The 17980-nt window shown below is 40.5% G+C and overlaps 1 protein-coding gene across 1 annotated transcript in view; it reads right to left on the minus strand.

Annotated features, from left to right (window-relative positions):
* Nucleotides 1–17980, minus strand: part of hspg2 (heparan sulfate proteoglycan 2) — a 522026-nt gene that overhangs the window by 15884 nt on the left and 488162 nt on the right. The window contains exons 91-93 of the mRNA XM_043675530.1: nucleotides 17484–17655; nucleotides 10998–11120; nucleotides 5399–5449 (exon numbers count right to left, since the gene is read on the minus strand). Coding sequence (XP_043531465.1) covers nucleotides 5399–5449; nucleotides 10998–11120; nucleotides 17484–17655 — 346 coding nt within the window. The remainder of the gene's footprint in view (nucleotides 1–5398; nucleotides 5450–10997; nucleotides 11121–17483; nucleotides 17656–17980) is intronic.

Raw genomic sequence — 17980 nt, forward strand, 5'->3', positions numbered from 1 at the left:
TATCTCAGCCCGCTTGGCACACCAGCCTCATTCCTGAAGAAGGGCTTATGCCCGAAACGTCGATTCTCCTGCTCCTCGGATGCTGCCTGACCTGCTGCGCTTTTCCAGCACCACACTTTTCAACTCTGGTCTCCAGCATCTGCAGTCCTTACTTTCTCCTATATTAGGACAGTGACTACATCCCAAAATGACCGTAATGGCTCCAGAACAGGTCATAAGAGGCAGGTGGAGTTCAATGCGGGCAATAGTCAGGTTAATTCACTTTGATAATAACAAAAGGGAAACATAATATTTCTAAAAAAGTGAGAAACTCCTAATTGTTGGTATTCAAAGATTTGCATGCACTTGTACAGGGCATACAAAATTAGCATGCAGCTGAAGCAAGCAATTAGATAATCAAGTTACATGTTAGTCTTTATTACAAAGAGCTTGGAATAAAGACAACTTGGTACAATTGCCAATAGGCTTTGGTGAGATGACACCTGAAGAATTGTATGCAGCTTTGGTCTCCAGCTTTGAGGAAGAATGCACTCACTTTGGAGATAGTGCAGTGAAGGTTCACTTGGGGTTAGCCATAATGTGGTGTTGGACTGGGGTGGACAAGTTTGGAAGTCATGTGACACTAGGTTATAGTCCAAAGGTTTACTTGAAATCACAAGCTTTCAGAGCACTGCTCCTTCATCAGGTGGAGTTGGGTTCAATTTATAATGAGAGGCGGAGTAAATTCCCTGGAGATTACATGAATGGGGACTGAAAATTCTGAAGGGGCTTGACTGGATAAAGGAGAGATGCAGCTGTGTCTCCTGGTTAGAACATTTAGAACCCAGAGGCACAATCTGAGTATAAGCGGTTACAGAGGTATTGATTCTTTCGGGCTGAGGTGACAAGAAATCTCCTTGCCCAAGCCCTGCAAATCTTTGGAAAGCTCTACCACGGAGGGTTGCTTATGCTCCATCCTTGAATATATTCAAACCCGAGGGAGAAAGACCATCTCAGAATCTTTCCAGGAACTGAGGGACTGCTGAGGGGATGGGAAGGTGCAGCCAAAGCAGGAGATAAGCCACAATGGCATGGAATGGGACAGCAAGCCTGAGGGGCCAAACAGTTGACTCCAGTTCATACTACTTGTTTTTGTTTTTAATGCACTCATGTGATGTGCGGTGTCACTGGATGGCCGCATTTATTGCTGGTGTTTAGTTGTCCTTGAGAAGGTGGAGGTGAGCTCTGTTCTGTAGGTGGACCCGCAGTGCACCCAGGGAGAGAATGCCAGGATTTTCACCCAGTGATAGTAAAGGAACGGTGATATATTTCCAAGTCAGGATGGTGAGTAGCTTGGACAGGAACTTGCAGTTGGTGGTGTTCCCATGTATCTGCTGCCATTATCCTTCTGGATGGAAATGATTCAGGGTTTGGAAGGTCTAAGGGTCTTTGGTGAAGTTCTGCAGTCCAACTTTGAGGTAGCGTACACTGCTGCTACTGAGCATCGGTGGTTGAGGGAGTGGATGCTTGAAATGTGGTGCCAATCAAGCATGTTGCTTTGTCCCGGATGATGTCAACTTCTTGAACGTTGTTTCAGCTGTGCTCATCCAGGCAAAGGAGGAATATTCCACCAGACTCCTGACTACAGGCTTTTGGAAATCAGGAGGTCAATTACTTGCTGCATTACTCCTAGTCTCTGACCAGCTTTTGTGCCACTGTACTTGTATGGAGCGACCAGGTTTGAGTTTTTTGCCAACAGTAACCCCCAGGATATTGATAGTGGGGGAATTCAGTGATGATAACACCACTAAATATCAAGGGATGGTGGTTAGACTACTTCTTATTGACTACATTTGTGTGGCATGAATGTTACTTGCCACTTGTCAGCCCAAGTCTGGATATTGTCCTGATCTTGTTGCATTTGAACATGAATTGCTTCAACATCTGAGGAGTTGTAAATGGTGCTGAACATTGTGTAATCATTAGAGAACATCCCCACATCTGACCTTATGATGGAAGGAATGTCATTGATGAAGCAGCTGAAGATGGTTGTGCCTAGGACACTACCCTGAGGAACATCAGCAGAGATGTCTGGGAACAGAAATAACTAAACTCCAACAACCATAACCATCTTCCTATGTGCCAGGTATGACTCCAACCAACAGAGAATTTGCCCTGATTCCAGTTTTGCTAGGGTTCCTTGATATCACACTTGGTCAAATACAGCCCTGTTGTCAAGACAGTCACTCTCACCTCACCTGTTATTGTGGAATATTCCGAGGATGTGAAAAAAGCAATAGGAACACGAATATTTTTCTTATTTCCCTATTTAACCAACTGATAAAATAATCCTTCCTATACAAGTGTAGATATAAGATGATAGTAGATACTCTAAATATACAGGAAGATGGTGGCATGGTGGTAATGTAATGGATGAGTAATATAGCAGCCCTCGCTAGTGCTCTGGGCCAAGGATTCAAATCCTAGCACAGCTAGAGGCATTTAAATTAAATTAATCAAGAATCAAAAGTTTGCCTCAGTGAACTATGGCCAAAAGCAGGGGGAGGCCAGTCAGCCCCATAGTGACCATAAGACTATCTTGATAGCTGTAAAAACCCATCTGGGTCACTAATGTCCTTTAGGGAAGTAAATGTGTTGTCCTTAAATGATTTGGCCTACTTGTGACTCCAGATCCAAAGCAATGCGGTTGACTGAAATGTACTAGCAAGCCACTCAGTTCAAAGCTATATAGGGAAGGGCAACAAATGCTGGCCTTGTCAGACCCCAAGAAAGAATAAATCAAATGCTGCGTATGAATGTTCCACTTCTAAAAGAGCTCCTGATTGACCAGGCATAGGCAGAAGGGATCAAAAACCTGTGAGGGGACATGGACTATGTCACCAGAATGGATTCTGGAACCAAAGTATAAATAAATCAGACTATAACACTCACATCAAATAGAAATCATTATGGGTTATCAAAATAATATGTATGAAATGCTGTTGTCAGATGTTACTGCCAGGTTTTTTTTTAAAATGCATGTCACTGAACTCTTCAATCTAATTGAACACTCATAATTACTCCCAGGCATCTATTAATCTATATGTAACTATCATTTTATGAACAAGGACTTCAAGGTTAGCCTTTAAGCTCCATTTTGGGGAGGAAGAATAATCTCATTCAGGCAGGGATTGCAACCTGTTCTCCTATAGGACAAGGAAACAAGTGTTTTGCTTTGTTAAATATTTGCACAATGACAAACACATTTTTGAAATGTAACACCATTAACCCAACATTGAGCGGAATTTGTAATTGACCATGCTTACAATAAAAATTATTATGTACAAGATTATTACTACATGTATTGCTGAATGCTAAATTCTGGTAGCCATTGAGCAGAATTTGCAGTCCAAGAATATTGCTGACTACTGGGGTTAATTCTATAAAAGTGATTGGAATATTCTTTCATATAGTGCCTTGAAGTGTTTCTGTACAAGTGTAGCCACAATAGATTTCCTGTAGCTTTATAAAGACTCAACAGTGAAAGACAACGGGCAGAAGACATGACCAGAGAGATGCAATCCTGAATTTATGAATTCTCATCTGCACCAGATTTCCCTGAAGGAGTCAGCCATCCATTCCTCAAATTCAAGGCTGGTTGATGGTTGAATCATTAGAAGAGATGCTTTATGCTTTTTCATGTAAGCATCCTTCTCTCACAACAGTTTATCCAGCTCATAGCGTCACATTACTTATATTCATTTCAATAGAGGATTTAAAGACACTATATGAAAGTGTTAGTCAGATCTAGATTAAAGCTAAATGATGCACTACAGTATTGGATTTGGGTTAAATTAGCTTCCTTTAAGCCCAAATTGATAACAAACTATTAACATCCTCCACCTTGTTATTTCTTTGCTATTTATATAAATACTCCATTTTTGAGTTACAACTGTAACCATTTCTTCACATTGAGTAGCAGCCCTAGGAGACACATTCAACCCATGAGCTGATTTTTAAAAATATTATGGTTACCATTTATACAGTGCAGCGTTGACATTTTTTTGAGGTGAACTGCTTGCTCAGATGGCTGTGTGTGCAGTTTCCTGGACTGGGATGGAGTTTTGGGTTTAAAAGAAAGGATCAGTTCCAGGACACAGTCTATATAGGGGGTAAATAAAGCAGTGCTTATCACATTCCAATTGCGACTACTGCAATCATTCTCATTTTTACCATCAGCAGCTGAAAGTTCTTCACTTCGTCTAGTCCATAAGATATAGGAGCATTCAGCTGACTGAATGGCAGAGCAAATTCAATCGTGTCTGATATGTTTCTCAATCCATTCTCCTATCTTCTCATCTCAATGTTTGATCTCCTTTCTAATCAAGACTGTCTCGATCTCTGTCATGAAGATATTCAATGACCTAGCCTCTATAACCCTCTGTGACAATGTGTTCCACAGATTCACCACCCTTTGGTCCATTCTAAAGGCTCATCCCTTCTCTCTGAAGCTATGCCCTCTAGTCCTCGTCTCTATTACGAGTGAAAACAGCTTCTCTATGTTCACTTTATCCAGGTCTCTCAGTATTCTGTAAGTTTCAATGAGATCCTGTCTCATCCTTCTAAATTTCATCGAATACAGATCCAGAGTCCTTAACTGCTCCTCTACGATTTGTCATTCATTCCCAGGATCATTCATGTGAACCTCCTTCTTTAGATACAGGGCCCAAAACTACTCACTGCATTACAAATGGGGTCTGACTACAGCCTTACAGAATCTACCACCTAAAGGAAGTTGCATGATTACCAACATCTCCACAGGCAAAGAAAATCTGGGACAAACCCTAAAGTCCTCTAGAATTAGAGATTAACCCATAGGACATTGCAGAGAGCATTCTGGGAGAGAGATATAGGTGGATTATTCAGGAGAAAGGCTTTTTAAAAAATTTCCATTTAATAACAATAAAAGCATTAGAAATAGAGAGAGACGTTTGGCTCATTGCAAGTGGAAGATCATGTGATGAAGCTTCTAAGAGTACATCCAATGGGAAATGGGAATCACAGATTTAAAAGGCCTCAAAAAAATGATTCCCTTTAAATCACCGGTCCATGCTATGAAATGGATCAAAAATTAAATTCAGACTAAATTTCAGGCAGTGCTGTCTACAACAGGCTAGTGATAGGATATTATTTCTGACTGTTCAGGACTGAGTGATTATTGCAGTGGAACAGCTGGAAATCCATCACATTTCATAAAGAAATGCATATCCCTTCTGCTCCCTTGGGCTTCAGTGCATCATTTAACAATTAAATGTTACAAATGTGATTATAGGCAACTAGGACTAGGAATCATGCCAAATTAGATACTACCACCACTTCCTTGTTAGATGAAAGGTCAACGTAGACTAAATGACATTACCCGCACTACCCTCCATGTGCCACTCTGGTGCTGGAGTAACAGCAGACATACCTGTATAAGTGTAAATAAAGTCATTAACAAGCCATTGTATCTTGTTGTGCTTCATTATGTCTCCTGGTTTTGAGGGAGAAGAAATGTTAGTGCCCACAGCCAGTCCAACTGACTGCAATATCCCACTCACTAACAGCTTGGACTTGTACTAAATTGGGACAACTGCCCCACTGTCTGATCAAGCAACAAGCTGACACAGTCACAATCACTAAATCATGCCTTTGCAGCCAGCATCATAGTCTCCTCTATCACCATCCCCAAGTATGCCCTGTTCCATAAGGAAGATGGTGCTGGGAATCCTCAACACTGACACTATGAGGTCTCCTGGCATCAGTTCAAACAAGTGCAGAGAAAACTCCTACAGCCACCACCTACAGTCCTCACTAAGCTAATGATTCAGAACTCCCAAGGTTGAACTTTGAAGCAAATGCAGAGGGTAGCAAAGTTGCAGAACAGACTCTGGATGGAGATTTCAAAAAGTGCATTAAAAAGAGTGGCTCAAAAGCACCATTAATGACTGAGCTGATTAAATTCTGAAGGACATATCTGTCAGGCAGGGACAACGAGAGATGGTGAGAGAACTAGTAAGAGGGAAAAACCTACTTAGCCTCATCCTCACTGATCTGTCAATGATTCATCTGTTCATAACAATAGGTAGGAGTGACTACCACGCAGTATTTGAGACAAAGTGCTCTCTCACACTGCAGCCACAATCCATTGTGTTGTATGGTACTATGGCACTGCTGAATAGAATAGATTCAGACGTTAAAAACATACCTAAATATCAAGTGACAGCCTAGTAATACTCCACAATATCAGACAAGTGCTTGGGTCTTATCTTAAATTTTTAAATGCATTGTTATCAGCAGTTGACATGTCCACTTTTTAGAAAGCTAGACCCAAATCCAGACACAGAACCAGGATCAGTTCTGTCCAACAGATAATATTGAAGCTCTGTAGTCCTGCATCTTTCAGTAGTGAATAGTGGTGGACATTTAAGTGATTCGCAGGAGGAGACTTCACAAATGTCCTCAGCTTCACCAGTGTGGGTTTGAGGCAGAGCTCTAGTCAGAATTCACATTCAGTCATCAGCAAATCACAATTCACTCGATCAGCAGGGAAGCTTCAGGATCCCTGTTGGTGCCTTGGATCAGATTTTCCAAGCAGATTTTGAGAAGTAAACGAAGATGGGGAATAGATATGATGATCCTGCAAAGAACTGTTGGATCGTCCAGGACGAGCACCCGCAACAGCAGTTTTGCAGCACGACATATTTCCATTTGCAGAGCAAGAGATCGGAAATGATTGGCCATTTTGTCCGAGTGTGTCAATCCTGTGTGTTATTCTTCTGAGCTGTACAGTTCAACTGACACCAACATCCAAACAGCAGAGCCTACTTGCACAGGAAACATTCTACACACTTGCACCTAACTACTGTCATTTGTCATATGTTCATTCATAGTTATCCACACTACACTTACAGTGTCTACTGATGTGGTAACTTCGCTTCTGGTTGGATTTATACACTTTAGGTCCAGATTTCCAAACAGTGAGCATGTCAACTGCTGATAACAGAACAATTAAAGATTTAAAATAAGATTCAAGCACTTGTTTGATATCTTTTTTAAGTTGATGGCTGCCTTTTGCACAAATCTTTCTTCGGACAGCTAAAAATCAGCTCCAACAATTTCCTGAAGCTGTACACATCATCATAAAAAACACTTGTTGTCAACTCTACAGCTTGCTCCTGCCTGAAATCTATATTCTTCAGAGGGTTCAAATGGCACAGTTTCTAAATGACCCTTCTGACCATGTGCAAATGACTGATGCCACAACTGGGAAACGGTTATGGAGAACTGTCAGCGAGAAATATAGGACCTGGGCATTTGGGAAACAAATACGTGATTTTCATTAGTTGAGAGTTCAAGTTGAAGTGATCACAAGCAATATATAATTCTTGAAACTTAGAAATAGATCTTCAATAAAAAGATATAAGTTGTAATTTTATAAACCAGATCTGAAAGAGTGGCACAGGAGAGGAACTGGAGACAGTTATTAGCACCTATGAGAGAGAGAGAGAGAGAGAGGGAGAGGGAGGGAGGGAGAGGGAGAGGGAGAGAGAGAAGACTCGAGATAAAACAACATGAGGAAAGGTGAAAACAGTTGATGAGTGAAATCACAGGAAAATCATGAGTAGATTGGTGTTGAGCAGCTACTGTTAGTATTGTGATTCAACTCCAGTAATTTTGAAAAACGCAAATTTCTAAACCAGCAATTTTGAAAAACACAAATTTCTAAACGTGGAAAGTGAGATTTTATGGTACAGGAGAGAGAACTGATTCGCAAAGGGAAAAATTTCTACTAATCTCCAGTTTTTAATTAATAGTACAAGAATAAGATTAAAGCATGATAGAGTTACTAAGATTGTCACAAGTCATGGAACTTAAAAAACTGTAAGATATTCGGCCAAGTAGAACACTTGTCCTGTGGCACTTGGGGAGCTGACGATGTAGAAGAATGCCTCAGACAGCACCTTGAAAACTTATGTGCACAACCAACGAGAGAAAATTTCCCCACCCAATCTTTTTAATTGCCCTTTCCTCTGGTATTGCCTTGTTTCGCATAAACTGCATATTCTATTATCTGTTCACTAATCACAACTGAACAGTGTTCTGCAATCCAATCAAATTCAACCAGAATTTTAGCAGGATTCATCAACAACTGATGGGCAGAGAAACAACTGGAGCATAACCAGCACCATCACAGTGGAGGCACAGCTTCTTGAACAACTTGCATCACAATATTTTATTTAGATTCCTGTACCATTTTCCAGGTGAAGAAAAGTGGTTGTTAACAGTTGGATGTTTGTAGACATAGCAGTCTCGAGGATTCAGAGTCTGCTTTCTTCAGAGGTTTTATAAGGGCAGCCCAGGGGTGACTCATCATCTGATGAAAAAGTTCTGATTTGAGAATGACAGGGAGTCTATGAATAATGGTGGCGGCAAGTTGGAACACTGCATCAAACTCACAATCGAGACCTTCCAACGACCTTTACTGATGCTGGAATCCTCCCAGGGACAGAGGGTGAACAGGATTAGCATAATGATTTTTTTAAAGCTGTTAATAATTACCCCAGTGACAAAAATAACTGATCACAAGCATGTTCCAAGTCTCAACTGGTCTGTGCGTCCTTAGTGAGGCTGCACAGCAATTGATGGAAGTTATTGATAACTTATAGGTTATATCTAACTGGTTGAAAACAGGCTTATTCTGTTTGAGAGATAATCACAATTCTCTAAGTTTATATTTAGTTGCCAAAAAGAGATGCAGGCCCAAGACATTTAGGAATAACAACACATTGGCTTGGGGACAGCAGTAATCGGCTGAATATTTGCTTACTTTTTATATTTGCAAATGGAATGGGTGCAGCAGGAAACACTTAGAAGGGACCACCTTCAAATTAGCACTGCTGTATCAGGCCTGGATCAGAAAGCCAGTGACCATATCAACAAACAGTTAGGGAATTACTAAAGCAATATTCGCCTGAAATTCTAATAAATGGCCTGGCCACACTACATAATGAAGAATATTTGTGAGATTTTAACTATCATTTTTTTTTCAGTGGCCAATTAAAGTTCAAAATATAGTTACAATTCCATAACAGAAGTTCAAATCGTTGCACACCATTTACTACAGTGAAACTATAGGAGAATTATATCTACTAGTTTCTGAACTCAGATAGCCTTAATTGAAAAGTTATCAACTTTATGAATGACCCATGCTGTGATGTAATTTTAAGTTTCGGTGGTATTTAAAAAGGTTTGCTTCCTCCAGTCTTTTGTGAATAAGGTAGATGAAAAATGTAGTAAAAAATATCAAATCAATCAAGTAAATGATGATTAAAGAAATACCCAATTATACATAGTCTGTGTGAAATTCTGCATGTTAGAATTTGAGAACTTGATGAACAGCAGCAATTAAGGATCAGACTTGCTTACCAAGAGGGCAGGCTGAACACATTGCTCAATAATGGGCAGGAGTAATGAGTGTTAAACATCCTGGTCCCTGACAGTTTAGTCAGAGCAGGTATCATTCTCTGCTCAAAGCAGTCATCATCAATTCTTGCCCACATTTTCAACTGCCCACAATAGTCTCTGACACCTCAATATAAAAACAATGTACAAAGCAGAGAATGGTAAAGTTGATCCTTTAAAAGGGATGTGGGCACGACTGGCTGGACTAGCATTTACTGCCCATCCCCAATGATCCTTGAGGGAGTGGTGTGGGGTTGGATGGGACTGCCTTCTTGAGCCACTCCATTTGGGTATGTACACTGTTGGCGCTGTTAGGGAGCAAGTGCCAGGATTTTGACCCAGCGATAGTGAAGGACCAGTGATGTATTTTCAAGGAAGGATGGTGAATGGCTTGGAGGGGAATTTGCAGGTGGTGCTGCTTTCATGAATCTGCTGCCCTTGTCCTTCTAGATGCCAGAGGTTGTGGGTTTAGATGGCTCTGTTGAAGACAACACATGCTTGTATTTCCCCTTGATCATTCCATCTCCATCTCTGCCGTCCAATCCTCAAAGGGCTTAGCATTCATGCAACTCTTGTTCGTTCTCCACTCTCTCTGGCCACCTAATAACACTCAGGCCTTCACATGACTAGGCCTCATACTTTCCCATTCCCTCCTTGAAACGCTTCACCTCCTTCCTGTCCTTTAGAAAAACCTTAAAAATTCATCGCTTTCACAAGGGTTTTCATTATCATTCCTCACTGACCTCCACTGGATTCACTTTATTCTTTTGTGCAGAGTCTGGAGATTTTATTTCTGTTCTAAAGTGACTGGACAATTGTGGGCTTTGATCCTTGATAGTAAAATTTATGAGTGGCTAAATAAGTAAGACCATAGGATACAGGAGCAGAAGTATTCAGCCCATTCAGTATGCTAAACCATTCAATGAGATCATGGATGATCTGATAATCCTCAACTCCACTTTCCTTCTTTTTCCCCACAATACTTGATTCCATTACTGATTAAAATTTGTCTATCACGGTGTTGAATATACTTAGTGACCCAACTTCAGCAGTTCTCTGTGGTAGAGAATTCCACAGATTCACGAACCCCTGAGAGAAGAAATTCCTTCTCATCTTGGCTTTAAATGGCGACCCCCTTAATCTGAGATTATGCACGCTGATCGTAGACAAGGGGAAACAAACTTTCTGCATCTACTCTCCCAAGCATTCCAAGAGTCTTGCAAGTTTTAAGTGAAATAGCAAACCGCAGTATCATTCTCTTTCATAAACCAGATGGAACATTCAGAGATAACTTCTTAACAGTGAGAGCATCCATACAAAGATAATTGCAATAGATTATAGTGAATATACTCTTATATTTTTCAAAAATTAAAGAGATCCTCTGAGAATAATTAAAAGATTTTGATCAAAGAACATAATTTCTTTCAGGATTTATGGAACATTTTTAAATCACTCTAGGATGTCAAAGAGTTGGATATGGGATTGTAATAAAACACTCATCTCTCAGTCTGTACCTAGCTCACAGTATGATCCAGTATACCCCATCGGACACCAGCACTGATTCTTCTCACAAGTCCCACCGTTCATACAAGGGTTTCCCTGCAAACAGATGTCCCATGGAATTTCACAATTCTCACCTAGAATGAAAACAGAATCGAAATTAAACACCAGTTTTCCTCACATATTAATTGTGCAAAACAAATAGAGAGTCCTAATGTACGGAGCTGTGGCCATCATTTTCTTCTCAATGTGAAGCTTTTTGAGGAAAGGGCAACAATAGAATATGAACAAGATTCAGAGGAAGTAGCAGCAAGACACCACTTGACCCTGATGATATTGGTGATGGATGGAAATTTGAGACTGCGAAGAATGGGAAATATGTTTTCTGCACGAACTGCGTAATTTGATGTAGGAGTTATTGAATTTTATTTTACAACAGTTATCCCAGCTGCAGCTCTTCTGCCAGGGCAGTGAAGATGGATGGGGACAGGGAAGGTAGGTGTTGAGGAGAGGAGCAGAGCTAAATCCAAAACTAGGTTGGGAGAGAGAGGCGGCAACTCCTGGTAAATTGTTGGCTGGCACAACAATGAGACACTCCTGATCTTCCTGGCCCACAAGCAGCATGAGAAAGGCACTGACCTGATGGAACCGTGCTGACATACCTCTCTTCAGCTGCCAAATTTCTCTCAAAGTCCAGAAAACCTGACCCACAGGTACTGAAATGACCAGTTAAACTGGAGGTACATGGCCTTCTTAAAGCATTAAAGTAACCAGTCTATCTCCTGACAGGTCTGCTGACTGCCCTGCCTTCCCACACTCCATCATCATGAAACTGGTGTTTATTCACTTACCCCTTACCCACTTTGGGAATTAAAACAATCCCTTTGCTTGCTGCCAATTTTTCTCAAATAAAATAGCAGAATAAATATTGATATAGGTTTTGGTGAAGGCCTATTCTGAGAGGAAAGGTCAGTGCCCTTAGCTCACATTCGGAATCATCTTCTGACCAGAACTCACCAAGATTGCCAACTACAGCTGGTATTCGGAGTTCAAAAATATACATTATTTTGTAATATAGCAATGTGATCAACAATTCAGGTGTATTTTAGAAAATGTCCTTACCTAACTGAACTAATGTGATGTTATTAAATGCATAATTCAAAGAGTGCAAACAGGCCATTTAGACAATTGAGTTCATACTGCCCCTCTGGAGAGCATTGCAACCCCTTATCCTATCCCTGTAAACCCTGCAATTCCCATGGCTAACCCACCTAGCATGAATATCTGTTTACTCTTTGGGCAATTTAGCATGGCCAATCCACATCTTTGCACTGTGGGAAGAAACCGGAGTACACGGAGGAAGCCCACGGAGACACAGGGAGAATATGCAAACTCCACACACAGTCACCCGAGGCTGGAATCGAACCTGGGTCCCTGAAGCAGTGAGGCAGCAGCGCTAAACACTGAGCTGCCCAAATGTGTAATGTGGTTTTGAAATATGTTGTTTATGATACCAGCACCGTTAGTCGGTTTGGAGGATAGTCTTCACTGTTCACTGAAACACTGAATCTTAAATCTATGTTGCTAATTTCCAATTTCCACAAGCAGCCTAAATTTCTGCAAAAATTATTTTGCGGGATGTCACTACTAAGATCAGTAAGTCCCTAATTGCTCTTGGGAGTGGCTGAGAATCAACCACATTGGCTTGGGCCTGGAGCATCAGACATCAGGACAGACAGGTAAGAGCAAGAGATTTCCTTCCCAAAAGAACATTTGCGAACCAGATGGATTTTGAAGATAATTTCACGGTTATCGTTATTGAGATGAGCCTTTATTTCAGAATTTATTAATTGAAATAATAATGCCATGTCGTCTTATATCTGTGACTTATTGAGGAACTTTGAATTAATAGCTTTACTGACATTTACTAGTCCATAACTTTATAGAAATAATGGACAGATCCAATTTATAAATTCACATTATATGTAAGAAAATGAATTATTACACCAGTAACCATTTTTCTTCAGATCTGTACAGAGTCATCCAGCATGGAAACAGACCCTTCGGCCCAACTAGTCCCACCTGTCTCCATTTAGCTGGTATTCCTCCAAACCTTTCCTGTTCATGTATCTATCTAAATATTTTTTAAAAAATTGTAACTGTACCTGCATTCAGCACTTCCTTTGGCAGTTCATTCCACACACTAACCACTCTCTATGCAAAAACCTTGCCCCTCATGTCCTTTTTAAATCTTTCTTTCACCTTAAAAATATGCTCCCGAGTTTTGAACTCCTGCAACTTAGGGAAAAGACCATTGCTCTTCACCTTATCTATGCCCCTCACGATCTTATAAATCTCCAAAAGGTCACCCCTCAACCTCTTACTCACCAGTGGAAAAAGTCCCAGCTTCTCCTTATAAATCAAACCCTCCATTTCCGGCAACACCCTGGTAAATCTTTTCTGAACATTCTCCAGTTTAATAATATCCTTCCTATAACAGGACGACCAGAACTGCACATAGTACTCCAGAATAGGCCTCACCAATGTCCTGTACAACCTCAACGTGATGTCCCAACTCTGAAACTCAAAGGGTCTGAGCAATGAAGGCAAGCCTTCTTAAACACTCTGTATAGCTGTGATGCAAATTTCAAAGAACTAGGCATCTGAACCCCTAGGTGTCTCTGTTCTACAACACTACCCAAGGTCCTACATTTAGTTGTATAAGTCCTGCCATTTGTTTTATCAAAATGTAAAACCTTGCACATATCCAAATTGAACTCCATCAGCCACTCCTCAGTCCTCTGACCCAATTGATCAAGATATCTTTGTAATCTTTGATAACATTCTTCACTGCCCACTATACTACCAAATCACAAACTTAATAACCACGGTGATAAAGAGTTGAGCCGGAATAAACACAGCAGGTTAAGCAGCATCCGAGGAGAAGGGTGTCCTGAGTATTGTCCTGATGAAAGGTTCCGACCTGAAACATCGGCTCCCCTTCTCCTCAGATGCTGCTTGACCTGCTGTGCTTTTCCCAGCTCAACTCTTCATCCACTTCGACTCTCTAGCATTTGCAGTTCTCACTATCTCCAACTTACTAACCATGAGCCCTATATGCTCATTCAAACCATTTACATAAATGACAAATGAAAGTGGACCCACTATGTGTAGATCTATTTTTCATAACTATTTATTAGTTTGTAAAGGCTGTGAATGTTTGCTTGAATTATAAGTGAAATTTAAAAGCCAAGATTTTAAATTAATCTAGTTAAAAAGTACTGTTAAAGTGTCTTGTTTGTAATTATCGAACAAAATTAAATGCAAAAAGGTATCTTAGTTAAAAGTGGCTTTCCATGGTTTCAGCTGTTTCCCATTTTTATAGGAGGCACTATTTTTCAGCTGTTTTCCATTTTTATAGGTCAATACTTGAGTTGGTTGGCAACAGGTCAGCTTATTATGTGACATGTTATGAAAATGCAACTCTATCACAACACTGTATCAATTGTTTGTAAGCCAATACATTGCATTTACTCATTCCTAAAAGGGTCATTCATCAGGTAACAATGCGCAATATCAACAGCCCACATCAGGGGGTAGGAACACCTACCAAAGCCCCAGGCATGACTCTGCTTCAGACTTGTCTTTGGGCAGGGAGAAAGCCTCATTTAGAATGATGTACCTGAGTGAGCTAAATTTTACCGTTTCTGAAATTAGCCTTCCTCTTGGCTTTTCTAAAGTGGTTCATAAATAAAGTCATTGGAGCTAAAACTGTGGATTTCCTTAGCCTGGAATGAACAGGCACTAGGCCGAGACTCCCAGCTAATTTCACACAGGACTGTTATGCTTATGTAGTGTTTCTCAGAGCCATTAGAAATGGCCAATGGTCCAACCAGTTTATTTATACTCTCACACATGTGCCACTCCTCTCTGCTCTATATCCATCTTCTTTCTCATTCTTGTTTTAGTTTTCCCACTTTTCAATGCTATTTGCCTCAACTTCTTGTGGCAGTTAGTTCCATGTTCTAACCACTCTTTGGGTAAAGAGGTTTCTCCTGAATACCTTTGGATTTATTGGTGATTTTTTAAAAGTTACACAACCTTGGAGGGAGATGGGAGGCACTATGCTGGGGAAACATGGCATCACAACCTCGACACCTACCATTCCATGACCTCTACTAGATCACCCCTCAGCTTACCATGATCTGAAGTAAGTTGTTCAGCTTTTCCTGTTTAATACATTCTCTCAGTTCTAATATCACGTTTGTGATTTTTTTGCCCTTTCTCAACTGCTTATTTATCCTTTTCTAACAATAAGGAGACCAGAACAATACAGTTATCCAAGCATGGTCTAAACAAGGCTCTATTCAAGTTTAGCAATAACTTTTCTCGCTTTTCAATTCCATCCTTCTTGAATTGAATTCCATGGTTTATTCTGCCTTTCTTAAAAAAAACCTTTACTAACTTGTTATGTTTAGTTTATATCTATTCTTCTGGACTCCTTTGCTACTGTGCCCTGTTTATTTTCATCAAGTATGTAACCTCCTTACTGTCAAAGCTTATTCATGTCTTCCTAGATTTTACTCCTCAGCACTAACTACATTCCCCACTGTAGTACAATCTGAACATTTTGAAGTCATATTTCAGAATCTGGATCATTGATGCAAATAGTTAACAACAGTGATCTGAACTGAACACTGTGGAACATCACTTCCCACCTTTTTCCCAATCTAAAGAGTTCTTCTTAACCTCAAATATTTCTTTTCTGTTTTGTAGCCAGCTTGCCAGCCAGTCAGTGGGGGAACACGATGGCGTGGTGGTAATGTCTCTTGATTATATAATCTCAAGAATCAGGCTAATGTTCTTGGGGACCCGGGTTCAAAACCCACCACAGTAACTGGTGTGGAATTTAAATTCAATGAATGAAAATGTAGAATAAGTAGTTAGCTCAAATGATGAGGTCCACAAAATATACCATCAAGGACGAGGTGCCATTCAGCATCTTGAGCATTACTTGTTATTTAATAAGATCCCTAAACCGCAAAACCACTTTGTGCTGACCCACTGTAATCTTTCACCCATTTGCTTAACAAGAATCCATCGATCTCTGCCTTATAAATATTCACATACTCTGTTTCCAGTACCATTTCAAGAAGAAAGTTCCAAAGACTCAAGACTCTGTGTTAAAAAGAAAGTTCACTTCATCTCTGGGCAGTCCCTTAATTTTAGACAGTGATTCCTAATTCTAGATTCTTCCATAAGAGGAAATGCCCTCTCCACATTTACCCTGAAATTGTTGAATAACCTATCCTGCTCACTAATGTCCTTTAGAGAGAGAAATCTGCCAACTTTAGGTCTAGCTACATATGACTCTAGGCTCATAGCAATATGGTTGATTCTTAACTCTGCAAACAAGCCACTCAGTTCAAGGGCAACTTGGGACAGGTGTAAAAGCTGGCCTTGCTAGCGATGCCCATATTCCACGAAGGAATATTCAAAAAAAGTCATTTGTCAACTGAATGAACGCATTCTAACCTTGATCATAAGTCTGAGATACTTTATCTAAAATCTATTAGTAATCTAATTATATTAAAGCTACTTCATTAACATTACCTCTGCTTTACTATGTCTAGACATAGACGAATAAGACAACATTTGAGTGTGTATCGGGCAAGTATGCGTCTGAAACTGGGTGCTGAGGTCAAGGGCAATGTCAGACTTGACCAGTCATCAACTCACCATGAATTCTGGATAAAATGTGCATTTTGATTTTAATTGACAATCACTGTCAGTAGACTCACAATTTAATCTCTGGTGCTACCAATTTGCTTTATTATCACATCAGGGATGTTGGTGTTGCTGGCTAGGCTAGCATCTGTTGCTAGCATCTATGCCTCATTGTTCTTGAGAATGTCAATATATTGATGTGAAAAATTTCCAACCAATTTTGACAGCAAAGCTGCCATAAATCTGTTGAAGTTTTCATACAGAATATGCAACTGGAAACCTAGTCTACTCCTGGGGAAGTGATGGTATTATCGCTAGACTATTAATCCAGAAAATCAGCTAATGTTCACGGGCCCTGGGTTTGAATCCTATCACGACAGATGGTGTAATTTGAATCCAATACTAAAAAAATCTGGAATTCAGAATTTACTGATGACCATGGAACCATAGTTAATTGCCAGAAAACCTTATCTAGGTCACTAATGTCCTTCTGGGAAAGAATCTGCCAACCTCACCTGGTTTGGCGTACAGATACACAGCCATGTGGTTGATTCTCAATTGCCGTCCACAATGACCTAGCAAGCCATTCAGTTCAAGGGCAGCTGGGGCGGGCAATAAATGCTGGCCAGCCAGCAATGCCCACATCCCAAGAGTGACTAAATATAATGTCCACCTGAGCTAGTTTAAGCCTCTTTTCATTTACTGTGAGGCCATTGCCCATAAATGTTCTAAGAAATGATAAACAAGACAGTTTATTCTTCCTGTGGACTTACCCTGATACTCATTTGTACAGATGCATTGGTATTCATACTCTCCAGTTACTCTACACGTTCCACCATGCAGGCAAGGAGCACGGTCACACGGTGAGCTGTCACCACACTGAACCACATTCAGACTGTCTGTAAAGGTGTAGGAGAGATCCACCTTCTTCCCATTAATGGAAACCTGGGGTAATGGAAAGACTTAGAATTACACAGAATGTACAGCAGAAAAAGAGCTCATTCCGATCTAACAGCTTATTTCCCACATGATCCTCCTCCAGTCATAGAGTCATAGAGATGTATAGCATGGAAACAGACCCTTCGGTCCAACCCGTCCATGCCGACCAGATATCCCAACCCAATCTACTCCCACCTGCCAGTACCCGGCCCATATCCCTCCAAACTCTTCCTATTCATATACCCATCCAAATGCCTCTTAAATGTTGCAATTGTACCAGCCTCCACCACATCTTCTGGCAGCTCATTCCATACACATACCACCTTCTGCA

Source organism: Chiloscyllium plagiosum, chromosome 34, assembly GCF_004010195.1.
Source record: "Chiloscyllium plagiosum isolate BGI_BamShark_2017 chromosome 34, ASM401019v2, whole genome shotgun sequence".
Classification (NCBI taxonomy): Eukaryota; Metazoa; Chordata; class Chondrichthyes; order Orectolobiformes; family Hemiscylliidae; genus Chiloscyllium; species Chiloscyllium plagiosum.